Source organism: Spea bombifrons, chromosome 1, assembly GCF_027358695.1.
Source record: "Spea bombifrons isolate aSpeBom1 chromosome 1, aSpeBom1.2.pri, whole genome shotgun sequence".
Classification (NCBI taxonomy): domain Eukaryota; kingdom Metazoa; phylum Chordata; class Amphibia; order Anura; family Pelobatidae; genus Spea; species Spea bombifrons.
The window spans coordinates 43227996-43240030 of record NC_071087.1 but is presented as its reverse complement, the minus strand read 5'-3'; the positions used below and the strand labels follow the sequence as shown (position 1 = coordinate 43240030).

Genomic DNA, 12035 nt, shown 5'->3' with positions numbered 1-12035 from the left:
CAATAATTGAGTAACTTGATCAATTGCTTTCCAACCCGGATCAAGATTTGCTAATTCTCACTTAGTGATACAAAAGGACTTTGAACTGTTTGGTCTTATAAAAACGTGGCGTCTCTATGCTATAAAAATGAATGATCATCATAACAACATTAAAAAGCAATCTCGCTAAATTGGGTTTGTAGCAGATCGCAAAAGCTAAAACAGATGATAACTATGCTGCATGATACCTAGGTGAGTTCTCTACCTTATGAGCACTGTATGCAATTAAGTGTGTGTAATTTTTATACATGTATTATTTTTTCCCCCTTTATCCCCCAATTTTTTGTTTGAAATTACCTTTTCACTGCATCGGCAGCTTCATTCAGTTCATCAGACTCCATATGGAAAACACTGGAAAAGGTGTCCTACGAAATGTTATATTTTTATTAGTTCATTATAATGTGTCACATTCAAAAAAATTTAAATTTATTTTGGGATAATCTGTCTTTCTGACAATTGACTCCAACTATAATGTCAAAAATGCCTAAAAACTGTTATAGTTTAAGGCTGTTAAGTTGAAAATGATGTTAAAACGACACTGTCACTTAAAAGTAAAACGATTAAGAAACAGTGGAGCATGAAAAGTCCCCATAGGTCATGTTAACATTTTTAACACACCATGTGGTGTCGAGATATCCACATTTCCACTAACATTTGGGAATTGGATCTCCTTCTCCTACTTGTAGTTTTCTGCACCAGATAGCAAACATATTACAAAGATAAAAGTGCAGCCAATTAGGGAAATGCTGCTTGACGCAATATGCCCAGCAGAAGAAATAGTAATACATTTTTAAATTCAATTTTATTACAAATATTTTTATTTCTATTTCTTCTTAACATACAGGGCTAAATTTTAGTAAAGCACCCTGTTTATAGGGGTCGCTCAAAGAGAAATTTTCAGGAACACAGGGAAAAAGACTAAAATGTTTACAATGCTTCTATTCTATGATAAATAATAATTTGAAACTAAATGTATTTTCTCATTATTTATAAAAATACAACTGAAGAAAGACACAAAAATAACAGCCCCCAATCAAAAAAACTGTGTCATGTAGCTGGGACCATACTGTGCTTGCCAGTACGTTCAGATGCTAAGAAACATGTTATCAATCGCCAACAGGGTCTAACCGGCACTATAAGTTTGAGTGCTGTTAAGTTTCCCTAGCTAGATATCATTGTGTATACAGGTCTTGGGTAAAATTTTGTATTATAAAAAACACCTTACTCTTTACTCACAGGGCACTCTTCATCCACTATGAAGATGGTGCATCTCCGGGCCTGCATGAACGACAGAATCGTTGCAGCTATTTTCTTTAAGATAACCTCCAGTGACTGCTGCTCTTCAAATATTAAGGTTGCAAGGTCTAGAAGTACCTAGATTGAAAACATGAATACGTTTATAAAAACAGCTCACGTTTCTTAATTTTTAGCTAGGACCAAAGTAAAAATAGCCATTTACAAACATACGGTATACAGATGTTCCCATGAGTCTCGGAATTCTATATGTTGCCTGCTCCCAAATTATACAATCTGTCTCCTCCCTTATATGTGTGATCTCTCCTTTCTCTCATTTTCACCATATTTTGCCATTATTTCCTAACAAAGCCATTTCATCTCCTCAACTAACTTACAAACCATTTCCCTCAATTATCCTTCTCCCACTGGATAAACCATTGTAGTTGCTGGTCTCCTCTTTTAGCTTCACCATTGTCACGGGTGATGGCCTATTGAGAACGGTTAAGTGGACAGTTTAGTGAACTCAGGATCCACAGCAGAGTCTTCCAGTACCTGGTTTCTCCTATTCTCAAGCAGTGACGTCTCATACAGTTGCGCATTGTGCATAACGATCCCACAGAATGCAAGGTAAGCAGAAAAATCCTAGAAGCAAACAAACAAAAAATGTAACCGTACTGCTAAACTCTAAAAAATGTATACAATGTAAACACTGCAACCAAAGCATTAATAATTGAATGTATTAAAAATACACAGTCTTCCTTTTTAGTCATCAAAATGTTTTTGAGATATTTTGGGTTAAAAGAAAATGAGTGTTCTACCCAAGGACAGTTAAGTTCAGTGGACATGAGTGGTAGCAAGATCTACATTGCTTTCCTCTTCTGACACATCTCACACCTCTCCCCTATCCCACAGTTTTGGCTGTTAGACCCAGATTAAACAAAAAATGTAATCATGCTAATCCTGAGAACAGTAAATTAAGATTAAATGTTTTCAAACAGCGCAGATTTTCAATATATAGGTTTTTCAGTCACAAAACACCATTATATCAGAAAAAGCCCTCTCCAACTTCATGTCTATCTTTGACAAAGGTATATCAGTATGTAACCATGTTAAGTCTCACCCCCAAACCCTTTTGTTAGTTACTTTAAAAGCCTTAAAATAATTGCTAAAATTCATTGATTGGATGTTTGTTTTTACTTTCTTTTTGTAGCTATGTAAATATTTTGTGACTGTAACAATTAAGATAGGTAGCTGGTCATCGAGAACATCATGGAATGAGGTTAACATTGATAAACCTAGTGGGCCCTGTCAGTGTCATTCTTTTGAATCAATATAAAACTATTCCTGCAGCTTTCATGGCGTCAGTAAATAGATACAGGAATGTGTGCCTGGAAACATATGTTCTCTGAGATGTTGCTTGTGTGGTCTCGGTACATGTCAAACCAGATCATATATATATAAAAAAAAGATCTGGTTCTTTATTCTGTAATAATATCCCCTATACCTACGTTGATTGTTTATTTCTTTACTAGGAGGTAAAAGATTTAGGGCCTTTGAGTTAATTACTATTTCACTAATTACTAATTCACCCATTGTGGTAGTGGTCAGGAAGCCTCCTAGCATCCACCCTCAAAAGATAGGCTGTGTATGACCACTATTCATTAATACGGGTCATAGCATACCTGAGACAAATTGTTACTCTTTTTCATTTCCACATATAGATCACTATCACAAATAAAATTGATATTAGAAGAACAGGAGAACATTTTTCTTGAGTTACCTTCTCATCTTGCTCCGTAAATGTTCCATTTGTTCCTGATTTCTTGTTGATTGCTTGGGCCACACCAACCACCTGATTTGATAAATTATTTTAATTAAATAACTGGTCAAAATGTCATAAAATGTACACGTTCAGCTTATACTTAAAATCCTCTGCTAAGCTTAGTGTGTGGTGAGAGTTGGCTGCTATTTAAAGTACAAGAGGTATCTTCAGCTGTTGCTCAACTGCCAATCTCATGAGTTACTTGCAATTCAACAAAGCTGGAGAGATACCTGTTGGCTACTGTTGCCATAAAAATACAAAAATGGAAAGTCTCTTAATAACTGAACAGGTGTTCACTCCTTGAACAGGTAAATGATCTTTGCTGAGAACACATAACTCCCATAAGGTCATCATGTGTCCAAGATGGTATAAGGTGCTGTTCCACCGACCATCTTCCAAGTACTTAAATGTCCAGACTCTTCACAGAAATAATTGTTTAATCATGAATAACATGTTTTTTTTTCCCCCAGGAAATGCTTAATTATCATGTGACATACAATCAAACACAGATAAGTTATTACCATAGAAATTGAAAGAATTCGAAAAAATATTAATGTATTTTGTCATTAAACTTTTTGAAGGAAGAATACAATGGCAGGTCCGCTAAGGTTTATTTAAACAAAATACTAGGGAGCTCAGTTAATGTTCTTTCTAAGCAAAACAAACAGTACTATGCAACACATTTCTTCTCCCAACAACTTTCTCCTTAAGATCATTTGATAGAGAACTTTGAAATACCTAAACTACTGTGAGATCCAACAATATTACATGAAGTATATTCAATGTCAAACACAGACTGACAACACAGAAAGTTTAGGATAACTTTCTTAAAAAAAAAACTCATTAACTAAAAGATTCTTGGCTATTGTAACCTCGCCAGAGATCTAGAACTCCGATTATATTTAATTTGTTCATTATGCCTGCAAAAATAGCTGGATTACCAAATGTGGAAAGTAAGTCAAAACTAAAGAAACCAAAAAAACAAAAAGCGTTAAACAACAAATAAATATTTGATCTAGACCTAGAGTATTTGGCACTCGGGGCGGATCCTATATTTGCGTAACTGGGAATTCTATGAATTTTGCCAGGAGACTCCTGGTCACAGCAGTGGCATTGCAGCAAGCCCCAACTCCACGTTCATTTCCCTTCCAACCGAAGTGTGTGTCTTGCTACATCAGCAGGACTGCCCACAACATCAGCAGGGCCTCCTACTCACAACCTGCAAGTGGGGGCTCCAGGTAGCCAGAGCCAGGAAGTTTCCAGTTATGAATACTTGGCACCCCCCTACTTAAAAATGTAAAACACACACACTCTCCCACACTGTCAATCACTCTTACCCAAGTACTCTTACTCACACTGTCACTTAATCTCACTCTCTTACTCATGCCCTTGCACATTCTTACTCACCCTCTCACACTCTCCCACGCTTTCTCTCAATATCTCTCAGGGCCAATTTTAATCTCCAGTACGGCCCTCAGCACATAGAAGGGTAAGTAGAGTAGAGTAGAGTTTAAAAAAAATGAAAGAACCTTACACATTTATATTTATCCCCAAGGGATTAAGGGTTGCTTACTTCAACATTTACACCCAGAGGTTTTAACTAAACCTAGGAGAAAAATGCAAGATGTGATTTGTAGTACATGGCATGGAATCCATGAATATCACTTAATACAATGCCTCCCTCCTTCACAATTGTCTAAAATGATTCAGATTTGTTTTTCTTCTGAAAATGTGGCGGTTAGTGCTAAGCATTTCCCATCATTTTATGACATTTGATTATCCTCTTTTCTGTAACATTTTTTTTTCTTTTCTAAGCTGTAATCATCCCAAGTCTTTCCCTTAGGAGTCTTTAAAAGCTCACATTGTGACTGCACAGGATGCATCTGCTTTAACACTGATCATTGTGCAAAAATATGGATCTCACAGCATTCCACAATACTCTTAAACCATTCTGTCCTAGTGGGCCTGGACAGCCTGTTATTCATTAAATACATGGTTACACTGAATATGTCCCTTATTAGCCAACTGTGTATTAAGTAAGATATGTATAGCAAGTCAGGTTTGACCCATGCTGAGAATTAAGAGAAGAACTGTCATTGCACTTGCTGTCAAGATAGATGACCACTGATGACATTATTGTTTTTCTAAATGTAGAGCCACAGCCAGATAAGATATTTGTATGGCACTACTAGAGGTGGATGTGCCAGGCTTGGCTTGACAAACTACATGCTAGTTGGATTAAGATTCACCTTCTGAATACCCAAGCACTTGCACAGATATACATTAAGAACAAACTAGATGAATTTGGCCAAGCTGTGAGCTTCATCAGGTTATAGCCAATCTCTTCGTCACATTTGTATAAATAGGAAAAAAGCCCTATGTTGGTTATAGTACTCTATTTACTAAAGTGACATTTTAGATACTTGTGAGGAGTTGGTGCCACCTTCAGTGCATTTGCATTGAACGTAGGTTAGAGCTGCTTGTCATGTGTCGGTCCTCCAATGACTTCAGTGTGCGTATGGTTTCAAGCTCTACTTGCAATGGTTTTGGTTGGGAACCAGGTTCAACGGGAATGAATGCTCATCATATATTGTACTTTTCAATAATTTGTGTTGCCTTCTACTTGATCAACATATATATATATATTTACTTTGAAGGGATTAAGTTGGACTCTTTGTCTTTTACAACCTGAGCAAATATAATTTTAATAGCAAATAATGGTTCACTTTTACTATGAAGTTTTCCTGTCCACACATTCTTGAAGAACCTGTAATTGACTGGATTCTGGGTTAGAGTTTTTTTTGCATAACAAAGGAGCTACCTTGCTGAATCATCTTCCAGATAATTAGAATTTTATTTTTTAACTACCGGTATTTTTCTTCCTTAGGATATTAATTCTTGGATGAAAAACACAATAATTCCCAGGTCTTCCCTAAAGTGGGAAATTAAACTTTTGAATTATTATATTTATAAAAAGATTTACTTAAATGTACTTAGATGTTTACAGTATGATAAGCATGCCTGGAAAATCTCAGGGTTTTTGCCCCAATCTCAAGGTCTCAGGATGAAGGAGCAAATTCTCAGGGTCACACAGTCTGGAGCTGACTTCTTCCTATTCTACACTGTTGGGGGTCACATATAAAACTCCCAGTTGGTGCTTTTGCTACCAGTATGTTACAGTTGATATCCCTGCATGAATGCAGGTGACTCAATAAAGTCTATCTTTAAATATTAAAAAGTCATAGTTTCCATAAGGACTGGTATTAGAGACATTTGGGTAACACATTTGGCGGGTCACTATGAAGAATATTTATGTTGGGCTATTCAAATGTTTATATTTCAAAAGCCTCAGGATCAGCTCTTTCAGAAAGTTACCAGGTATGATAATAAGGGGATGTATAAGCTGTGTAAGAATTCTAATACATACATATTGCTTATTCTACAGGTTTATTAAAACTGTAGGATTTAGGAAAAATTCATATTTTCTTTAAAAGATCAGTCTGACACCTCATTTACAATTCTGGCACATTATCTTAAGATAGAAAGTGTAGGCAAATACCTTCACCGAAATGGAGATGAAGGTTTCATTTTACAGCATGGGAATCCCCCATTTCCTAGTTTGCCTAACAGAAAAAATATTGCTTTAGTCCAAAATTCATGCCAAAGTCAGCATTCAGTAATGCATTCATTATTGGGAAGCAGATTATGCTTAATTAATTTTGTAAAGAGCAGCCATCAGCTATTAAATCATTATTGTCCATTTTCTAAGTGTCTACTCTTGAAGAGCAATTAGTTTAAACTAATCTTCTAGACACTGGAATATGAGTAGGATAGATGAGTGGAACAGCCTGTAGTTCCTACTTATTAAATCAAATAAAAAAATCTTGGATAAACCTACCAGAGGAGTTTTCATTATATATTTTTTTTAAAAAAATAGTACTGACATACAAAAACTCTTACATCATAACATATTTCTACAATTTTTTTAATAGATTGTCCTCATAACAGGCATATTTTCAATTTCGGAGAACTAAATTCCCCCTTGCTGATGTGGTTTTTGCCTGACATGAACTTATGTAAATTACAATGTTGAACTGGAAAGCCAGCCAGCACCATGACCAGTTTGCTCTCTATTAACTGTCTAAGTAAGACAAGCTATAGTGGTCAACAAGTAACCGACCTCAACATGCATCACATTTATTAAGTACCATGACTCATGACAGCTAATTCACTTGAGATCTTGTCTGATGGTAACCACCAAATAAATAGCAGCTTAAATCAAGACCAGATACATGCCAGTCATATATCCTGGTTTTTGAAAAGCAGCTTCTATGTTTAGCTTCTTGTCCCTAAATCCTGCCATCTACCCCATTTTATAAAGGACCACATTCACAGTTTATGATATAATTAAAACTTCACATAGTTTTTCCTTTTATTATTAGCGTGTTTGTGTCAAAAGGTGGTAGAACCAGCTCATTACTTAGTTTATTTTTCTAAGATCACTTCCTGTCATCCTTTACACCAAAGGGGGACATTAACTTAGCAAAAGAGGAGAAAAAACAACAACCCTCAATTCCCTTGATTATTACATCTAAAGGCACCTGGCCCAAAATGACCTTAGGACATAATAGTATATGAAAACATTTTGGCATCAGTGTACATGAAGCCCAGGCTGTCTGCTTGGAGTCTCCCCTGTCTGCAGGAGCCAGCATTGATGGCTTTACCTTGACAGTTGAAGTGTAATGGCGCTTGGTGCAAGCGTCTGTTACACGTCAATCCTGGTGAGTGACTGAACTCCTGATCCAGTTCACTGTTGACCCCCTGCTGGCTGATTTCAGGTACTGCAATCAGAATTGCAGAGCTAAAAAGTTATATTTGATTGGTTGCAGTGGGGATCAAATGAGAACAAAGAAAAACAGGTTCTCACTCTTAAATAGAAACAAAAATATCTTTAAAAATAGTAAAAAAATTTAAAAATATATGAAAATATGTGAAAAATATGTATGCACACCAGTTATATCCCCACAACATCATCAAGAGATTTATAGAAAAATTAATAAATATATACAAATAAGAAACTTTGAAGAAAACTTAAGAAATATAAAACAATGTAAAAAAAGATGCCCTTCCCACTAGAAAGCTAAAATAAACAGCTTTTACTACTCAAACTAAAAAATAACTTAGTATGTAAGGGAGCATTTTGACTCTCTAAAATATAAAAAAAACTGCATTTGCGGTATTATTGTACTAAACAAACATGGTAAAAATGGAAATAAGCATTAGGGCATGAAAAAAACCCTGGTTAAGAGTTACATTAAATAATACTGATCCTCATCCTAAGTACAGGCTGTCCCCGGTGGCATAAAAATAATGGTTTCATACATATGTATTGTTCATTTATATCTGTAAACAACACCATTACATAACGGTAAATGTGGGAAACATGACAGGTTCACTTTAAAGAGATATGTTTAAAGGAAAAGCTAAAAAATAACCATTAAAGAGTTTGATTAATGTTCCATTATCTGATTGTATATAATGTTTGGACAGAGACTCATTTACTGTGCTTCTCAATTTTAACACTGACCAGAGCTACCGGAAAAATGCTTTGGGAGAGTTTCCCGAATGTCCAACAGACCCTATGTGATGTCTACACATACCCACTACTGCACTGAACATGTAGACACTCAGTTCGGTGTATCCTCATCATGTATTTTACTGTTTTAGGAGAATATTAATTAAGGAAATGTAATATAGGGTCTGCAGCCACCCATTTTATTACATTCAGCATATTTAGCATAATATATTGCATCACAAAACTGTTTCTGACAAATTCTAACTATAAGTGGAAAACCTCATACCAAAACCTGTTTGTTTTCTAAAAGTCAACCCAATTTCCCCTTTCATTAATGCAGATACAATTGATGAAGTCACAATGGAAAGTGGCAAAAAATGACTTACTTTTTAAGTCATAAAACATATCTATTTTTGGGTTTCCCTATACTCATACTATTCCTCTCTGCTACATTCATAATGACAGTCCAATAGCATAATTTCTGTATTACAGTTTCTCTGTATTGGAGAAATGTGTAGTGACTTGCAAAATGTGGCCATTTTTCATCAAAAGAAAGGGACTGCAGGATAATTCACTTAGGAAGTCATCTCTTTTCTGAAGTAGATCAATAGAAGGTTTCCTCGTCTCGTATTTTCTATTCTTAGACCATAAGGCGTAGCATTGGCAAAAAGAATCACGATTACTAAAATCTGATTTTAAACTATGTAATTGTCTATTTTAGTAAGTGTGTGATGGAAACAACATAGTTTTCTTTGCTTAAGGTACAGATGACAAACACAGAGCATAGCAACAGATGCAGTCCAAAAGATAATTGTAAATTATTATGGCATAATTCACATTTGGACACTGACTCAACACATGCAGTTAAACTTCCAGGTATTTTTACATTTTTCAAGTGTAAATCTTTGTCGATTTTTGCTTTAACTATAAAAACAGAACACCCAAACTGATCCTATACTACCCAGTAAATTATGGGTCACTGAAGTTAGGACCACAGGTGGAGAAAGTGATACCACCATAGGAGGAAACAAAAATAAGAAGTTAAATAAGAAACAAAATTTATATACGGTATATATAATTTGTAATAAATGCAGGGAGACCTTATCGCTAGGCAGTGCACCCTTAATAAAGGAGGTAAAAGATTTTTTGAATCCTAATGGGATAAAGTAGAAGGGTGCTGTGGTATAAACATCATGTCTATCATCCACCTCCTGCCTAAGGATGAGACTAAGCCACCACTATAGAACCCTAGCCTATGTTGGGTGGAAGGTGGATAGAAGACTAGCCATCACTCCCTGGAAGCAGTGTAAACATTCCACTAGTTGCTATGGTGACTGGACCACTTTTCCCATTCTGCACTACAATTGCTCCTTATATTTAACCGCCTAATGTTTTGCACAGAGACTTGGCGTCTCCTGGCAGATGCCGGATTTCCATATCCAGCTTACTGGAGCTTTCCACTGATGTGATGAGTCGCAGGTTAGTTCAGTACAGATCATGTTTCTGTTCACTTATATATTTAAAAATGTGTCATTTGCTTCATTTTGAGGATTAGCAGTTGACAGCAGTTGAGGGCAGATGGTAATTTAGTGGCTGATTCGTTGAATAAACGGCTGATTCCAGAAAAGTGTCAGCTGAGCTTCATGGTGACAGAGATGAAAAACGTCTGGTGAAATAAACCTTTTTGGCGAGACTTACGGATTTTTCAGATAATTTGTAAACTGTAATGTTTTTGGGCTGTTTTTTTTTTTTTAAATTGAATAATAATTTATACAGATACCATGTGGAGTCAATGTTAGGTAACCTGCTGACCCTCAGCTGCTTACAGGCCACAGCTCCCATCACTCTCAGCCAGCTGCAGTGAAGAGTAATTCTAGCTACAGCTGAGGGGCTCTGGTCGTCTATCCGTTAGCGGAATACTTCTTGTTTGAAAAGTCTAGTCAGAGGAATTCTAAGAAACCTCACAATTAAACTAATACAGATTATAGTATTTCAGCATCAGAAAAACACTACTTCACATCTACAGAGGGGCGTTAATCCTTTGCCACAGACACCCACCAATTTAACAGGAACCCCAAATAAAGCCCTAATCGATTATGTGTGATAATAAGAGTGAGTACATGTTTCCATTTCAAGGAGATGGTCCCCCGATTGAGGCTACTGTTAAATCCTAAATGTAATTCATAGTTCAAAAGCAACTTGTTTGATGTAAAAGCCGATGATTGTATAGTCAATGACATTAGAAAAATCCCTGCTAGCCAATTAAATTTATTTAATTGTCCTTAAAAATAACATCAGTGAAATGATGTATCCCTTATAAATATATATATCACTATATAGAGTGAATAGTTCCTCTTGCTTTATCTATCATTTCCTGGAATTTTTCCCCTTTAATTTAAAATGTATTTTACCAAGTACTTTATTGATGTCACCATGACAACATCTTTGATTTGGGGTTGTATGCGGACATACTTTCTCTAGTAACTTGTTTTCACAAGAAATCAAAATGATATTAATATTGCATATTGCCCAAATTTTACTTTTTGTATGACCGGGGCCTGCCTTGCCATGGAGCAGAGTGGGGCAATTGCCCGTCCCTAGCGCCTTTGGTTTTCGAGTGGTTTTCGCTTATCAAGTTGTCAGTACCCGCTCGGCACCCCTCTCTCCCCTCTGCGAGCCCTCTAGCTCAGTTTCGGTGCCGGCTTGTAATGCTGAGTGCCGCAATATGACGTAATTTCCAGCGCTCAGCAGTGAAGCAGCGTGCACCGTGGCAGAGCAGGGAGACTCGCGGCAGGACTGCTGGAAGGTAAGTACAAAGGAAGTACAAAGGGGGGGTGGGGTAGAAAATAGGGAGGGAGGGTAGATAATGAGAAGGTAGGGAGAGGAAGGGTAGATAATGAGAAGGTAGGGAGAGGAAGGGTAGATAATGAGCAGTGGCATCCGTTGGGGGGGGGGTCATTTCATACTTCGCCCCAGGCACTATGTCTTGGGCCGGCCCTGTGTATGACTACACTAGTTTAGATTCACGGAAAGATACTATACAGAAGGACTACAATGGAATTTCCCAACATCTTGTATTAGTCTAAGCCTCATAGGGGATAATTGAGGCTCATGACAATGTACCAACATATCCTAATCACTAAACCGCAAAAAGAAAACCGAGAACGGTTGTGACAGGGTTAAGATGAGTTGATCTAAGACTTAGCTAGTAATATTATATACGGTGTATCTATATAGCGCATTGATCAAATGATTTGGCACAAAACCCAGCCTAGGGGGTCCCTTCTCTGTTGTAAAAATTATTTGTCCATTTACCCTTTGAACCAGGGAGGCAAATATAGTTAGACGTAAAATCCATACGGC

The 12035-nt window shown here is 36.6% G+C and overlaps 1 protein-coding gene across 2 annotated transcripts in view; it reads right to left on the bottom strand.

The window, feature by feature from the left end:
- The window catches only part of PDE5A (phosphodiesterase 5A), a 47554-nt gene that overhangs the window by 20703 nt on the left and 14816 nt on the right, over positions 1-12035 (bottom strand). For both annotated transcript variants that reach the window (XM_053461429.1, XM_053461430.1), the window contains exons 4-7: positions 3056-3127; positions 1828-1917; positions 1276-1413; positions 337-404 (exon numbers count right to left, since the gene is read on the bottom strand). In XM_053461429.1, coding sequence (XP_053317404.1) covers positions 337-404; positions 1276-1413; positions 1828-1917; positions 3056-3127 — 368 coding nt within the window. The remainder of the gene's footprint in view (positions 1-336; positions 405-1275; positions 1414-1827; positions 1918-3055; positions 3128-12035) is intronic.